This window comes from Mycetomoellerius zeteki, unplaced genomic scaffold (assembly GCF_001594055.1).
Source record: "Mycetomoellerius zeteki isolate Tzet28-1 unplaced genomic scaffold, Tzet1.0 scaffold148, whole genome shotgun sequence".
NCBI classification, from domain to species: Eukaryota; Metazoa; Arthropoda; class Insecta; order Hymenoptera; family Formicidae; genus Mycetomoellerius; species Mycetomoellerius zeteki.
The window spans coordinates 16858-35151 of record NW_017256425.1 but is presented as its reverse complement, the minus strand read 5'-3'; the positions used below and the strand labels follow the sequence as shown (position 1 = coordinate 35151).

The following is an 18294-nucleotide window of genomic DNA, read 5'->3' as shown; positions in this document are numbered from 1 at the left end:
TGCATCCAATTTTCGTCGTACGACGAAAATCGGATGCAGTGTGAATCCAGCATAATTGAAACATGTTGGAGCATGCGACGCAAACAAACCTCTTCTGTTCTTTGTTCCCTCTTCCTTTTAAGGTAAATTTTCACGAGCTGCTCAAACCGGCTGTTTCAGCGACAAAAAGGATGACTTGATCAAAATGGGCGCTTGATATTCGTCAATTTTGACCACATGATCCACTGGCTGCGTTCAGCAGACTCAACAGTTTTGCAACCGTTTTATGATTGTTTGCTGAGATAGGACCATTCTTCTAGATCTACAAGTATGATCCAATCAGCGCGAAAGAAACTTCCAACAGTTGCAAAACGAACGTTCTGCTGAACGCAGCCTTTTTGTCGCTGAAACGGCCTGTTTAAGCAGCTCGTGAAAATTAACCTTTATTCTGCACAGCCCTTTATACTGGCTACGGTCCACTTGATGCTGCGAATTCTTCGAAGCATTTTTTGATTGATCAGTTAGTAAAATTCTTTCTTCCGATTGGTCAATCAAAAGTTTCGAAGCATTTGTAACGTCAAATGAACCGCACCCACTATAGAGTCTCTAGCTAAAGCCCAAGTTAACGATCTAGGTGTAATTAACACATCTGTGGTTTGTACACGCGGAAGACGTATTACGTAGTGCGCATGCGTTTAACTTTCCAAGTGACGTGGCTGTAGTGTTTGCGCGTGAGAGATTTATTATTTTTTAATAAAAATCTATGTAATCTCTTGTTAACAGTATTTTAAGGGAGTCGTATTAGTGAATATAATAGTTGTAACTATTTTATATTTCGTATGCAGAGATAATCGTAAGTATTTATAAATCTGTAACTAAACTATTGATTTTTTTATATTTATTTGCCAAACTTCATTATTTTATATTTCTATATTAAAAAGTAGACAATTATATAGAAAAAAGAAATTAATATTAAAAGATGAAATAAATAATTTGTACTAAAAAAAATTAACTGTTGTATCTTGCAGTATTATGATGACATATGAAGATTTTATTCAACAAAACGAAGATCGCGACGGAGTGAGATTCACGTGGAATGTGTGGCCCTCATCACGTATTGATGCTACCAGACTGGTTGTTCCGTTGGGTACTTTGTTCCAACCAATTAAAGAACGACCAGATCTTCCACCAATTCAATATGATCCAGTTTTATGTACAAGATCTACTTGCAGAGCTATTTTAAATCCATTATGTCAAGTGGATTATCGTGCAAAACTATGGGTCTGCAATTTTTGCTTCCAGAGAAATCCTGTAAGAAAAAAAAACTTGTTTTATTTTAAACATGGGCTGTATTGTTTTCAACTATATATTAAGCCTCATCAATAAGTAAAGTTTACTAATGTATATTAACTGCTTAATTAGAAAATATATTCAGGCAGCAAATCTAAAGAGATTCTTTAAAGTATCTGCTATACATTTTGTCAATAAAAAGGCTGTACATTTGGTCAGAATTTGGAATATACAAAAAAGAGTATTGACAGAAATATAACAAATTTTGTCAACAGAATATGATTGCAGAGAATCATACTGTAGAAACATAAATATCTCAAAATTTGACATATTTATGATACAGAAATAGAATAAAATACATATTTACGTATATGGATTCTGCTCAATTTTTGCAGTCATGTTATGTTAACAGACTTTGTTGCCAAAATAGTAGCTTATAGTGTCATAATAATAATTGGACATTTTTATTAAATTCCATTAGTTTAATGAGATAGATATCTAACTTTTTCTTTGACAAAATATAGTATTAGTAATATCAACAATTTAATATGTAAAAGAACTCTACACTAATTATGTGGCAAATTGGGTCTGGTGACATGAGTTGATTTTTACATATGTTATAGCTTATAATATAGTGAACAAAAAAATGTTATATACCGTGTCCCAAAATTTGCAAATCAGAGTACATTAGTACGGAAGTTTTCAAAAAATTAAGTAAAGTTATTTCTGAAGAAGTTATTTTTATTTCAAGCAATTTTTGAGATGTAATGAATTACGTCCAGATTGGCCCAGATAACTCTAAGTTATAGATTACATTATATATATTATGGCAAAAATGCACCCTAGAGTTATCAAGGCATAATTCCTGAACGCAGCCTTGTTTCAGACTATGCATTGAAGATTGAGATCGAAGATTGAAATTTGACCAATAAGTGCAAAGGAATTTTAGCTCCTATTGTTTTGATTGGTCAAATTTCAATCTTTCATCTCAATCTCAATCTTTAATGCCTAGTCTGATTCCAGCCTTAGACAATCTCTTGTCCATAAATCGCACATGCGGTAGTATTAGAAAGCGCATACTTTAGCATTTAAATATCCGTTTAAACATAGTCCGTAATTAGCCATACTTAAACCCTTATTGTTTCACAAACTGTTGCTTAAATTAAAAATTCACAAATGACTTTTACTTAATTTTTTTGGAAATTTTCTTACTGTGGTCTGATTCGCGAATTTCAGGACATCCTGTATACACATGGTTCAAATAATGGCTGTGTTCATCAGAGAAAGCAACTGTTGTAAAATTCTTTAATATAATTCAATATAATTTATACATTTAGATCCATAAAGAAAGCAAGAACTAATCGTATTAGAGAATTTTACAACAATTGCAAAACTGCTTTCTCTGCTGAATGCAGCCAATAGATAGATAGTTCTTGAGCTATGGTGTATCAAAGATATTCTGTGGGCACAAGTTTTACACTTTTGATACATTATAGCTCAAGATCTATATTATTGAACATTGTGTCTATGATATCTTTTGTTTACTATATTATAAACTACATTATATGTGAAAACTAATTTACCTCATTGAGACCCAGTTTTCCATATAACTAGTCTAACACGCATTCTACAATAAGCCATTAATCATAAATCAGAAGTTAGAAGCTGGAAATTGATCAATCACAGTCATCAATTTCCAGCTTCTAACTTCTGATTTATGACTAATGGCTTATTGTAGAATGGCCATAAAATTTGCTAATCACATAAGTTCCACAATGAGTCGGTAGTCAGAATTCCTAAGTGGCTCTAAATCTTAATCAGTGATATTGGCCAATAGCCAACTTGTACTTATGACTAAGATTAAAGCCTGTTCTATATAACAATGTAACCAATCATAGTCGATTATTTTTGCCATATTCAACTGTGATTAGCTAATTTCTTACAGCTTGCGACTCTGTTGTCGAATAGGCATAAGACTGATTAAGACTTCTGATTACTGACTACCAACTCACTGTAGAATCACCATTATATACTCATATATCTTTGTATTTTTTAGTTTCCACCACAGTATGCTGCAATTTCAGAACAACATCAGCCTGCCGAACTCATCCCAATGTTTTCAACAATTGAATATACAATAATGGTAGGCAATGAATTATAAATAAGGTAGAGACAAAAGTTTTTATTAGTTCTCGAGATAAACTATAAGAATATGTAATAAAAAATAGGGGTTTCCATTTAAAAAAACATTAATGACCTTGACCTGATTTTGACAAGGTCACTCAAGGTCAAGTCCACATTTCCATCATGTGTCCCCCTTCAAACCATGCAACTTTCGTTCGAAAAATTTTTCAATAAAATCATCGATTCGCGAGATAATCAACATATTACTTAAAATGAAACACTGTATGTATTGGATACGGGCTTATTTGGCAATATTTAGAAATTAATATTTCGTCAACTATTGCGAAAATTGCAAAATTGTAGAGGACTTTTCGACTCAATTTTCAATGAGGAATAACGCTATATGATTAGTGTCCGCTATTTAAAAAACACCCTGTATATATATATATAATATATATATGCGTGCGTGCGTGCGTATTACTTTTCTAAATTATTTTTTTATGTCAATACACATTTCATATAATAATTTGAAAGGAGTATTATATAGAATTTCTCCGTAAGTGTCACTTCTTTTTGTCTCATAAACTATCAGAGATATTAAATTAGACCTATAAAATATAGTATTAAATTAAACGGTTCTAATTCTATTGTAAGCACAGTGATCACTAAAAAAAACTGTCCATATTAGATAATGAAGAGATATGCATAACTTTTACACGATAAAGTAAAAATTTCGATGTAATAGAAGTTGTAGCGTCCGTTATTCTAACGAATACAACGATGTATGATATAATAAAATTATTTTATCGATTATTTCGGTTTAAAGTTTTGTAGGCGACTATTTTTTAAATTTCGGTCCTATGTGGTGTGACCAATTTCCGACTTGTATTGACGATTGAACATGTTGGCATTCTGATCATAAATTAATCGTCAATATGAGAGTCCAAAGTTGGCCACATAGGGTCGAAACTGAAAAGACAATTAGTCCCATTAAATTTTAAATCGAAATAACTTTTATAATTTGTAAAATAATTTTCTTATAATATACATTGTTGTATTCGTTAGAACGGACGTTTCAACTTTTATATCAAATTTCCTTCATTTTTTTTGCAAAAATTATACATATCTCTCTGATCTGTAATAAAAATAAATTTTCTAAGTGATCATAATAGAGTTTAGTTAAAACCATTTAATTTGATATTATATTTATTAGATCTATCTCTGTTAAACTGGCGGCACAGGATGCTTTTTTTCTTACTGGATTTCTAGCTGGAAATGACAGCATCACAGCCAATACGGTAGCTTTTTTTCAGCAGGAAAAAATGTATCGTATCGCCGGCTTTAGTTTATGAGATAAAAAGAGATGGCCGCTTATACGGAGGAACATCCTCTATTTGTAAGGAAATCAACTCTTATTACAGAATTGATTACATATGTAATTGTATATACAAAGTAATATCATTTTTTAAATAATTATGTACATAAAATTATAATCAATTTTGTAGTAAGTTTCTAAAACTGAATTATTAGCATCATGGTAGCTAAAAAAAATCTTCTGTAATAGATTTCCAAAACTAGAAGGAAAATCTAGAGGTCATGAAAAATATATTGGATATTGAACATATGTATTTATGGTTGTATTGTTTGCAGTTTTGTCTTCTACTGAGAGTATTGATGTGACTTTAATTTTTATGTACATAATTTATTATCTATGTTTGTCAAACTGGAATTACGTCTTAAATTAAATTTTATTATATCTTGTACATATAATGTTGTGTTTAGCGTGCCCAATGTTTACCACCTATATTTCTACTTGTTGTGGATACTTGTCTGGATGATGAAGAATTAGGAGCACTTAAAGATTCATTACAAATGTCATTATCTTTACTTCCATCTAATGCCCTCATTGGTCTTATTACATTTGGTAAAATGGTTCAAGTTCATGAATTGGGATGTGACGGTTGCAGTAAAAGTTATGTATTTCGTGGCACGAAGGATCTTCAACCAAAACAAGTTCAAGATATGTTAGGTAATAACTAAGCTTTAAATTGTTTATTCTAAGTTATCATATTCTAATTATATATAATTTATTTTGTATTTTGATAGGTATTGGTAGACCAATTCCCGGACAAAATCCAAATCAGCCAAGAGGATCTGGTGTACAACCATTACCACCTGCTAATCGTTTTTTACAACCGATACACAAATGTGATATGAGTTTAACAGATCTTTTGGGAGAGTTACAACGTGATCCTTGGCCTGTTGGACCAGGAAAACGTTCATTACGATCTACAGGCGTGGCATTGGCAGTTGCCACAGGTCTTTTAGAAGCTAGTTATGCAAATACTGGTGCTAGGTATTTATACATTATAATAAACATTGTCTATATTTATATCATTGATATTATATATAATTAATTCTATCAAATCTAATCTGTTTCAGGATTATGTTATTTGTTGGTGGACCATGTTCTCAAGGACCTGGCCAAGTAGTAACTGATGATTTGCGACAACCGATTAGATCACATCATGATATACAAAAAGATAATGCTAAACATATGAAAAAGGCAACTAAACATTATGATGCACTTGCATCACGCGCTGCAACTAACGGTCATATAATAGATCTTTATTCTTGTGCCCTTGATCAAACTGGTTTGTTAGAAATGCGTCAATGTTGTAATTCTACTGGTGGTCACATGGTAATGGGAGATTCATTTAATTCTTCTTTATTTAAACAAACTTTTCAACGAGTATTTGCTAAAGATGCTAAAAACGACCTGAAAATGGCATTCAATGCTACTTTAGAAGTAAAAACATCTCGGGAAATTAAAGTTTCTGGAGCAATTGGACCTTGTGTATCATTAGGAGTGAAAGGATCTAGTGTTGGAGAGCAAGAAGTAGGTTTAGGTGGTACTTGTCAATGGAAATTTTGTTCATTAACACCATCTACAACAACAGCATTATTTTTCGAAGTTGTAAATCAACATACAGCTCCGATTCCGCAAGGTGGAAGAGGATGTATGCAATTTATTACTCAATATCAACATAGTAGTGGACAAAGAAGAATTAGAGTTACTACTGTTGCAAGGAAGTAAATATTTTTTTCTATTTTTCAATATACACATAGTGACAATCAAGTTCCCATACTAAGGCCATGTAAAAACATGCCCGAAGAATGCCTGAAAAAACACTTCTTCTCGAATCGTTTTAAGTTTTCTTGTCACAATCTGTTAGATCGATGATACAACTTTAAATCTTTCTTCCTTTCATTACAATTGTTAATGCTCGTGAGTAGTCATCTTAGCCATATTGATTGCGACATCATAAGCGAGAAATAACACGTTGATTTTTCTTGCATGCTATTTGTAAATAAAGAAAATTTGGATGAAACAAAATGATGAGATCGCTTTAAAACACTTGTAAAAATGAATCGAGAACCACCCCTGACAGTCAGCAAATAATAAAAAAAGACTCGTGAAATGGAAATAAGCTACGCGTGCGTATTAAATAAAAACAAGTCAACGAACTTTTACTGACTGTCAGGGGAGGTAAGGATAGTTTCGGTACATTTTTACGAGTGTTTTAAAGCGATCTCATTATTTCGTTTTTCATTCAAATTCTCTTTATTTACAAATAGCATGCAAGAAAAATCAACGTGTCATTTCTCGTTCATGACGTCACGATTCAATATGGCCACAGCGACTAATCAGGGTAGCGAGCATGTAATGTTTCGCTAGAGTAGAAACGTGAAAAGTGAAAATTTTTATGTATGTGTATGTATGTTCGTACATATACACACATATATACAAAAAAATTTTCACTTTTCACGTTTCTGCCCTAAAGAAAAAGTTACATGATCATTACCCAGGAGCCTTAATTTAGGAATTAAAAAAAAGTTAGCTGGTGTTAAATTAGATGAGTAGGGCAAATAGGCTAACATGGAGATCCCTCATTTCTTTAAGATAACGATCAAAAAATGCGCTGAAACGTCTTGCAGAAGAAACCAGGATCTTTTTTTTTTAATTCCTTAATCTTAATGCAATAAACTTGAGTAATCAAGAGAATTGATTGCTCGAGTTCATCACGTTGGATCTGAGTTTAAGGAAATGGATGTGTTATCGATCCGGTAGACTATGACGAGAGAACTGAAAGCGATTTGGAAAGAAGCATTTTCTCGGGCATTTTCAATTGTAAAAACGCGATGTAAACGTTGTTTGAAAGTTAGAGGGGACTATATGTGTATTAGACGATGATATTAACACTTTCGATTCTTTTTTCTGTTTTTATGGCCTCAATCCAGGAACTTAATTATCACACCATGTATATTACATGATAATTTATAGATTTTTAGTATTTCTGGAATATATTTTGAATTATAGTTGGGCAGATGCATCATCATCATTGCATCATATAAGTGCTGGATTTGATCAAGAAGCAGCAGCTGTTCTCATGTCACGTTTGGCCGTATTCAGAGCAGAAAGTGATGATGGTCCGGATGTTTTAAGATGGGTCGATCGAATGCTGATTAGACTTGTCAGTAGTTCCTATTAATACAATTGCGAAAAATTACATATAAGTATAATGCTCGTGTGTGCGTATGTGTGCGTGTGTATGTGTGTCTTGAATGGCATATAATTTTATAATTATATATTCTTTTATATTTTTAAAAAAATAAAATACTTATTTTTGCAGTGTCAAAAGTTTGGAGAATATGCAAAAGATGATCCAAATAGCTTTAGATTAGCACAAAATTTTTCTATGTATCCACAATTTATGTATCATTTGCGCAGATCCCAATTTTTACAAGTATTCAACAATTCACCAGATGAAACCAGTTTTTATAGGTAAGAATATTTTTAATTTTTATGAAATGTATATGGTTTCTTATTTTTATGCATATGATACTTAAAATTTATTGATAAGTTTAGATTTCTATCAAGAACACCGAAAAATTTTGGCCCGGTTAATCTGAGGCTAAATCCAACTTTTGATTCCAGTTTTTTTTTTATCGTAACGGTTACTATGAATTTTTGTTTTTTACTTAAAGTTATAGTTTATATTTATAATATATGAATGTTAATTACTATAGTTTAAAAATAAATAACTGGAATATCTTTTGAATAAATCTTTTTCGGTTTTTTTTTTGGTTTTTGGTAATTATACACTTGTAACGGTCGTTGTTATTGCTAGAACTGGAACTGACACCGAAACTGGAAGGAGGGTAGCCTCAGACTATAACCGTAACTGGTCCGAAATTTCATTCCGGAATGTAATTTCAGTTCGAGTCGTTAATTTTGGTATTGATCCACACATGTCTACATATATGTATACTTACATGCATACGCATATGTGTATAAGATTGTACTAACATTCTTACACTAAAAATGAAAATAAAGAAGAAACATCTCCAAAGGCCTTGATCTTGATATATGATGTCAAGATCATGACTGTGAAACAACATTTAAAAAGTTTTAACCATCAATCGAACACTTTGGATAAATTAATGCTAATGCTGGCGGTATTATAAATTTCAAGTCTTATAACTAAAAAAGTATGTAATGAAAAATTCTTTTGTTATAGAGTGTTTTGAAAAATTCTGTAGATAAGCTATAAGAATATGCAATAAAAAATAGGGTTTTTTTATTTAAAAAAAAAATCGATGTGACTTTGATCTAACCTTGGCCATGTCATCCAAGATCAAACTGACAATATCAATAAATAGATGTTTTTAAACACTACAACTTTCTGAAACATTTTTCCAATAAACCAATACTTTTTGTGATAATCAAATTGTATAAGAACGCATACGTTTATGTACATTTATGATATACAGGGTGGTTGATAATTAATGATCAAACTTGTATAGAGGCAGAATGGACTAAACTGAGTAGGAAAGTCCTCTATCGTTTTACAATTTTCGCAATGATTAACAAGATATTAATTTTTAAAGATCGCTGAATAAACGAGTACGTTAACTTTGCGAAAATTGCAAAATGATAGAGGACTTTTTTATTCGGTTTAGTATATTTCTTCTCTATCCAAAAGTTTAATCATTGAATTGTCAGACAATGTATTTACGCATATTTTTTTTATATTTTTCAGGCACATGCTTATGCGTGAAAATGTAGCAGATTCTTTGGTTATGATCCAACCAGTTTTATATAGTTATGGATTTAATGGCCCTCCAGAGGCTGTATTGTTAGATACTTCGTCTATTCAACCTGATAGAATTCTGTTGATGGATACATTTTTTCAGATACTTATATTTCATGGAGAGGTAAATAGAATAAATTAATAAATTAAGATTCTTGTTCACTAATAGTATCTTAGATTATGATGTCAAAAGCGAGAAAATATAGGGTATTCCACAATCACCGCATGGCCTTTTAAAAGCGGATTCTTTTGAAATATTCTAAGACGAAAATCCTAATACGAAAATGTCGAAGCTATAATGGTTTTTAAATTATTAACAATTAAAATTAATTAATCACGGAGTTGACATTTCGCGCACTTCAAGCATAATGATATGACAAGTGGTAAAAGTGCTCCACGAGAGTCTTATCAGCAATTTCAAGATTATCATACAATAATATTTTTACTGAAAAATTTGTCTTATTTCTATATGGAATCTATTTGTACATTACGTATGCATAACTAATATCGAAATATATCATAAAATAAAACGTATTAATTCAATAACGAGATATAACAAGTGCATTCGGGAAGATATTATTAGCGCCATTTGTGTCATTCTATCCTTGTTTTACATCTAATAAACAACGAAGATAGAAGAATGCACCATATACAGGGTGTCTCAAAAAAACGGATCGAAACACAATGGGGACGTAGATTGGATCAAGGGGAACAAAACAGTTTTGTACCATTTTGCATCTGTCCTACCGGCAGCAGTACATGAGTAGGCTGGTCGGACGCTTGTATTCGCCTATCTTTAAACGTTAATATCTCGTTAAATATTGCGTCAACTGCAAAATGGTACAAAACTATTTTGTTCCCCTTGATCCAATCTACGTCCCCATTGTGTTTCGATCCGTTTTTTTTTAGACACCCTGTATATGTTAAAATAAATTCATAATGTTCATTTGCTTCGTATGGTAATTATTTTTATTATAATATCAGTAGATAAACTATTTTTGAACGTAGTAGGTTAATAAACTATTTTTGAACTAGTATATTAAAGCCGTTGTACGCTGATTTAATTTGTTAAAGCTGATTTAAAAATATAAAATGCAAGTATTTTGTATCAAAATACGGATTTTACTTAAACGTACAATAAAATGTATTGAGCATTTCATTAATTTGTTTTTACATTTATATTAAACACATATTTTTATGCTAATTTGTATACAATGGCTTTAATGTGCACTAGTGTGTCCTGAATGCATCCAATCGAATTCGCTATAAGATTAGATAATAGTCATGGAAAATTCTCTATTATCGTCTGAAAAAAGCTTGAAAAGTCAGAAAGTTTCAAAGTTTATTTTCTGTGGCAACCCTGTAAATTTATATATTTTGTAAAAAAATTCATGCCATAAAATTTTTTTGCACACACATACACGAGCACGCAATTGTGTATATTTTAATTAACTATATATAAAACTTATAACAAAGCGAACTTTTGTAATGTTTTAAAATTTATATTCTTATAGACTATTGCACAGTGGCGACAATTGAAATATCAAGATTTACCAGAATACGAAAATTTTCGCCAGTTATTAGCAGCACCTGTTGATGATGCTGCTGATACATTAGCTGTTAGATTTCCTGCGCCGCGATATATTGACACGGAGCAAGGTGGTTCTCAAGCTAGATTTTTATTAAGCAAAGTCAACCCAAGTCAAACACACAATAATATGTATGCTTATGGTGCGGTAAGTAAATATATATATTTAATATTTTGACAGTAAAATATACAAAAATGATAAAACATAATAAGGATAACTATTTATATGTACATGATCAGATATGATAAACATGTTTTAATTAAACATAAATTTATAAAGAATGTTCCTTACATAATTTGAAAATTTTATGGTAGATTCTTTTAATCTTTCGATTTAATCTCGGTCAATTTTTTAATTCATATAAATATCATCAAAATGTCAGTATTGCGTGCACAGTGCCCGCACATGCACAAATACGTCGAATGTTCTGTATTTCTGTATATATTTACGTGATTATAGATGTTAAGGGGATCCTAAAATGAAGGTCGAACTCTGACAAAATCACCAGATGTCGCTGTTTTTCCAGCGTATCGACATGTTTTTATATACTACTACATCGATATCTCACGTACACATACGTACAAATTTTCTAACTAACTAATCTTTCGTATTAAGTATCTAAACCTAATTCTAAGTTTCAACATTGATTGTTCATGTAATCCCTAGTCCAAACCGAGCTAATTTTATAGATACAAGGTCAAAACTTTTATATAAAGCAAATATTGTTACGAGTCAACGCCAAAAGCCGATAAAGAAACTGTAATTTTCCAATCTTTTTTCGTTTTTCGTATGAAGTCAACCGGTTTGGACTACATTATCGCTTATATTTTTTGATTGTAGAAAAGGATTTTTAATTCTGTAAAGGCAGTTAGAAAAATACTTATTTGAAAAATAATCGGTAAAACAGCATGACTTTAGGATCCCCTTAATATTAAAAAATTATGCCTTAGGGTGATCTTTACTTTTCGATTTTTTGAATTCTTTCCGCCCCATTAGAATGGTTCTAATGTACAAAAAAATAATTTCTGTAAAATTTTAGCTCGATAGGATATTGGCATCCTCTGTTCGTTAAACATTTGTGTTCCATTATACTACACTATCAGCATTGGTTTTTACAGCGCATTTTTCACAAAAATTGGCCTATAGGATTTTTCTTTTTTTTTTTTTTAACATATGTATCTGCATCGTTCAAGATTTCATACGTTTTATTTAAGCAATTAGGTGAATTAGAAATGAATATAGAATAAAATTTATATATATATTATATATATATTACGCTTCAGCATTATTACATAGCCAAGAAGGGAACTTGGTTCATAATAAATTCTTGCCTCATTCATCTTTCCATACTTCATACGCGCTCTTATTTAACTATTTTACTATTTAACTATTTACTATTTACTTTCTATCTTTATCTTTATCTTTATCATTGCCGCTTTCCGATTATGACACATTTACATCACATTACACCTATCTAAGGCCAGGATCTATAGTCTGTATTTAATCTCAAGCAATATCTTAAGATGCTAATACGGCTATCTGATTGGTTCATGCACTAGCTTAAGATCATGAGCGATGATCTTGAATCTTGAGCAACGTCTAGGGATTCCGTCCTAAGTTAGCCTTATCTTACTATGTGAATTATTAATGTCTGAAAAATAAAACTCATCTTACGCGCTAATCTTACTTCGTATTTATTAAATATGTGAAAGTCGTTTTTTTACAATACTGTAAATGCCATTTTTTATAAACAATCTTATAAGCAGAGGACTGAAACATAAAATTGGTGACAAAATTGAGAGCAATTAACTTTTTGTAAATAAAATTTAATTAAATAAAATAAAAAATGTGAATGATAAGTGAACGTAAATGACAAATATAGAATACATATATTTTGTAAAACGAAAAAGTTAGTAAATAATTCAAAATTTTTGTCATGAACATGGATTTAGTATTTATTTCGTACTTGCGCAACACTCCAGGGGACAGATTTTCATGCATAAAAGTTAATTATTAGACAAATAAATTAAATTGTTGTCGATTCTTCATTGATTGCCTATATAAATACAGTTGTAATCTTTTGTGATGAAAGTCAAATACATTTTAACGTATTTTAATGTATTTAAAAAGTATGGGACGCAAAAATTAAAATTTTTTTTTAACCATCCATATAATATTATCTATAATATTATCTACCAAATACATGATGATAGAAAATAAAAATTTTATACTTCACTTATTTTAAGAAATAATAGTTTGTAATATATCCTTAGTGAGACACCGTGCGCGCGCGCGCGCACACAATATATATAAGTAAATAATTTTGATATAGACATTGTTTTCATAATTTAGCAAAAAATAAATTATGTCGTTTGTTTCATTTAGGAAAGTGGTGCTCCTGTTTTGACAGACGATGTTAGTTTGCAAGTATTTATGGAACATTTGAAGAAATTAGCTGTATCGTCTACAGCGTAACTAATACATACATATTAATATTATAAGAAATTATATAATTACTAATACTATACATATTAATATTATAAGAAATATATAAGGTATAAGAGATATATATTATGGTAGTAAGTATTCATTTATTATGCGGACAATTTATATTTAGAAAAACAAGAATAAATAATGTTATAAAAATATATAGAAAAGTGAATAAAAATCGGATATGTAAATCTAACTGTAAACTGTAATGTAATAATATTTCAATAAATAAAAAAATGTAAATTCATAAGAAATACTTTTAGGCACGAAGAACCGCCTTGACCAAAAATGACGTTTTCCACTCATGTGTGTTTAATTTCATCGGTCAATTTTCACCTAACATTGTTTATTATTACTTGAAGAAAACATTTTTTGTACATACATATACTGGTTATTATGATCAATATTATACTCGCCTGCGACCGAGTTGCACATTTCGACTGATTTTGCCTATCGTTATCCCCACTCCTTTTGTTTCATAGCACTTAGACATCTTGAGACATAAAACGCTCGAATTCAGGGATGACATTAGCCATAATTTATACAGGGCACGAGCGCTTTATGACGATAGCAGTTTTGCAACTGTTGTAAAATTCTTCTCTCTCAATAGAATAGAATTTTTTATTCACTTCAGCTTACAAATTGCCAAGAAGGGGACTTGGTTTACAATTATTTTCTTACCACATACATCCATCCATACTTTTCTTATTGTTTAGTTCATCTCGCTTATCCTAGATATTATCCTTTGTTCCCAATACTCTTATTTTTTTTATTACCCTAACTATATTCACAGCCATTTAAAATTCACAATCTGTTCACAGCACTCGTTTCACACTACCTATCTTACAACTATTTTACAAGACATATATATTCCGCATATGATCTTTACCTATCAACCACGTCCTAACGCGGCTTAGTGCCTCATAATCTATCATTTCACTACTATTTCTATTGCCTCTTGCCCTTTATCCTTATCCTGTTTTTCCTTACTTCTAATTACTTTCTCTCTCCTTCCATAATTTACTTATCATTGCCCCTTTTGTCTCATCTAGATTTTCGTCCCATAATCTCTCTAAAATTTCATTATCCTCCCTTCCCAAATCTTTGAAATTGATCTTTATCCCTTTACACTCCATAGCATAATGCGTAATATTATCCCTACCCTCTCCATAGAAAATGCATTTCCTCCTTTCTTCTATCCAATACTTATTGTCTTCTTCTAAATTTCCACATCTCAGTTTCATTAAAGCCCTTACCTCATCTCTTTTCCAATCTTTTAAATTCTTCTGCCTCAAATATAAAGGTGTTCCATTTATTGTTTCCCATGTCTTGTATCTCACATTATACCTAGCATTCCTTATTTTACCCTCTTCCCATTGCCTCAGGTCCCTCTCCTTGTTTACTAGTTCTTCGAAATCTTCGCTTCCTCCCTTTACTTCCCTAGCCTCAATCCCCCACCCATTATTTTCTTTCTCTTCCCAGCATTCTCTCCCCAAGATACCTTGGGGAGTAGGTACTCCTCCTAACTTTATCCTCTGTTCAAATCTCCTCGCTCTAATTCCCCATCCCACTCTCATTTTTTCCATAGTCAATTCCCTCATTATAATATACCTTGGCGGACAGAAATCCAGTCTAAATATCCACCTAACATAATCCAGCATTACCTTTTCTAATTCTACTTTCTCTTCCCATCCCCACATCTACCCCGTACGCCATTACGTTTTGGACCAGATATTTGAAAAGATTCCACCTTCTCTTAAAATCATTCCTACACCACCTTTCCTCCAGTCCCCATACCTTTCTCACTGCCAGTTTCCCTTTCCTCCTTAATTCTTTTATATGTTCTTCATAGCTTCCTTTCCTATTAAACATGAAACCTAGATATTTAAACACCTTTTCTATTTCTTTTTCACCCCATTTCCATTTTTCTACCTTCTCATTCCTCTTTTTATTACTCATTAGTATCTTAGATTTATCTATACATAGCTCCAGGCTCTTTTCCTTTATGAACCTCTTAAACGTTTCCATCATGTCCTGTAGCGCTTCTCTATTTCTCGCGACTAATACTATGTCATCCGCATACGCTAAATTCCATATCCTAGTTCCTCCTACTTTAATACCACCTATTCCCTATTCCCCTATTTTTTAATTTTACATCTAAATCCACAATATACATATTAAACAGGAGTGGACTCATCACACAACCTTGCTTTACTACTCTCCTTGTTATAAAACTTTCGGTGTTTCCTGTCTTCGTTCTGATCATTACCTCCGTTCTTTCGTAGATCATTTCCATCTTCCTGATAGTTCCTTCTTTGATTCCTGTCCCTCTTAGAGTTCTCCATAATTTCTCTCTGTCCATCCTATCAAAGGCTGCCTTCAAATCCGCAAACATCATGTACACTTTTCCAACTCCTTCCTCTTTTATTCTTTCTCTCTGAATGATGTGTGACAGAACGAAGATATTATCCATCGTTGACTTTCCTCTTCTAAATCCAGCCTGTGTTTCGGGTAACATCCCTTTCTCTTCTACTTCCTTTTCCAGTCTGTTTCTCAAAATCTCCGCATATATTTTATAAGCTGTGCATAGTAGTGAGATACCTCTATAATTCTTAATCATATTGCAGTCACCTCTCTTATACAGGGACACTATGCATTTTCTCCAGTCTTCGGGTATCCTGTCCTCCCTCCATATTTTCTTCATTAATGAGACCAATTCTTTCCACAGGCCACTCCCTGAGTATTTCCATGCTTCCATCGGTATACCATCTGCTCCTGCCGCCTTTCTTAACTTCATGTTTCTTAGCGTCTTTCTGATTTCTCCTTCCTCCAATTCTTCGTTCAGTGATCCAGTTTCTTTTTTGTCCTTCATCTTCCTTTCATCCTTTTCCAAATCCAGCAACTTCTTGAAGTAGTTTCTCCAGGTTTCTTTTCCAATATTATTTTCTGTCCCTATTCTTTTACCTCTCTTTTTGTTTATGAACTTCCATATGTCCACTTCCTTTTTCAGGTTTTTCAGTTCCTTTTCCTCAGCCTCTCTCTTTTCTCTCTGTTTTTTCTCTAATAGCTCCTTATATTTCTTCTTCTCCTCGATGTACCTTGCTTTCTCTATTTTTCCTATCCTCCACTTCCAATAAGTTCTCTTTGTAGCCCTCTTTCTTCTCGTACAGCTTCTGTCTCACCAGTCTCTATGCCCTAAGTCCTTTTTTTTCTACTCCTCTTCTTCACCAAAGGCCTTTTATCGTCTATCCAATCTACCAGCTTTTTACCATTGTTACCCTATTACTTTATCCTTACTACATCTTTCACCCGCAGCCTCATCTCTGATCTTCCTAGTTCTCCTATCCTTATATTGAAGTCCCCACCTATTATCAAGTCTTCTGTCTCATTACCTTTTATCATTCTCTCTAATTTTTCTTTTAACTTTTTTCCTCCTTGTTCTCCATATACCGAAATAATTCTAGTTTTTCTTCCTTTGACTATTAATTCCGTGCTTATAATACCTTTTACCTCTTCCTTTATCAACTTTTCCCCAGTATTCCCCCACTTTTTTCTTACACCAATTATGAAACCACCTTTAGCCCTACCTCTCCTCCCTTTCTTTTTTGCAAAACTACATTCCCACATATGCGAACTAGGCAGCCTATTCTTTATCCTGTCCCATTTATTCTCATCCACCTACGTTTCACACAAACTAATAAAATCAAAGCCCCTCACATATTTCCAAAAATCTTTATCCTTATTTTCTATCCCAGCACTATTCCAAAATAAAACCTCCCTCTTGCTGAAACTCTCCTTCCTGTGTTCCCTTTTTTTTCTTTTTTTTCCATTATCCTTTTCCGAAAGCTTTTTTTCCCTCCATCTCTTCCTTCCCCTATTTCCTCTTACCCTATATTTCGTCTTTCCTCCTTCTTGGCTTATTAGAAATTTCTTTCGTTACCTTTAACCTTATCTTTCTCATTTCCCTCTCCTTTTTTTCCTTCATTATTGTACCCATCTTTCTCCAATCTTTCAATTTCTGCCCAGGCCATCCATGTCCCTTTCACCTTGACCCTACCTAATCCTACTTTTATCATCTCCCCTTCTTCTTTCCTCTGTTTTGCCTACCTATTTATTTTTTCCTGTATTTTCCTATCCTCGAAGCTCAAATCGTTTTTCTATAAAAATCTTATCCTCTTTTAATCTGTGTTTGTTTACCATTATCTCTTTTTTTTCATTTTCTTTTCCTAATTTAACGATAATCACCGGTCCGCTTTTCCAGCACTTTCCTATCTCGCACTCTACCCCTAATTTTCTTTTTAAGAAATCCTTTGCCCATTCTCTTTATTTCTTTCAGCATCTCTCATCTCCCCTACCTCTTCCTCCGTTATACCCTTTATTACTATCAAGAAGACTAGAACTAAGGAGGATCAACTCGTGTGGTGGGGGTGAGTCAAAAAACGTCCGCAGTTATTCACACAATGTGCAGTGCCACTGCACATTATGTGAAAGTTTGCGCATGCGCGCATCAGTTGTGAGCTATAATCAGTTATAACCTTAACGCAACATTGTCACTTGCAAATAATAAAACAGAATGTAAGTTGTAAAAAGAAATTATACTGCACATGATGGTCATTAAATGAACGTTATAACTTGTTTATAGGCAAATCCTGTATTGTATACAACTT

At 32.2% G+C, this 18294-nt stretch overlaps 1 protein-coding gene across 1 annotated transcript; it reads left to right on the top strand.

Annotated features, from left to right (window-relative positions):
• Window positions 1-677: 677 nt before the first annotated feature.
• Window positions 678-13661, top strand: Sec23 (transport protein Sec23). The gene is made up of 11 exons (XM_018462865.1): window positions 678-832; window positions 1008-1290; window positions 3326-3412; window positions 5176-5422; window positions 5500-5749; window positions 5836-6486; window positions 7775-7928; window positions 8088-8239; window positions 9498-9672; window positions 11063-11284; window positions 13523-13661. Exons 2-11 carry the CDS (start codon window positions 1012-1014, stop codon window positions 13610-13612), a joined length of 2307 nt encoding a protein of 768 aa, XP_018318367.1. The 5' UTR covers window positions 678-832; window positions 1008-1011; the 3' UTR covers window positions 13613-13661.
• Window positions 13662-18294: the final 4633 nt, after the last annotated feature.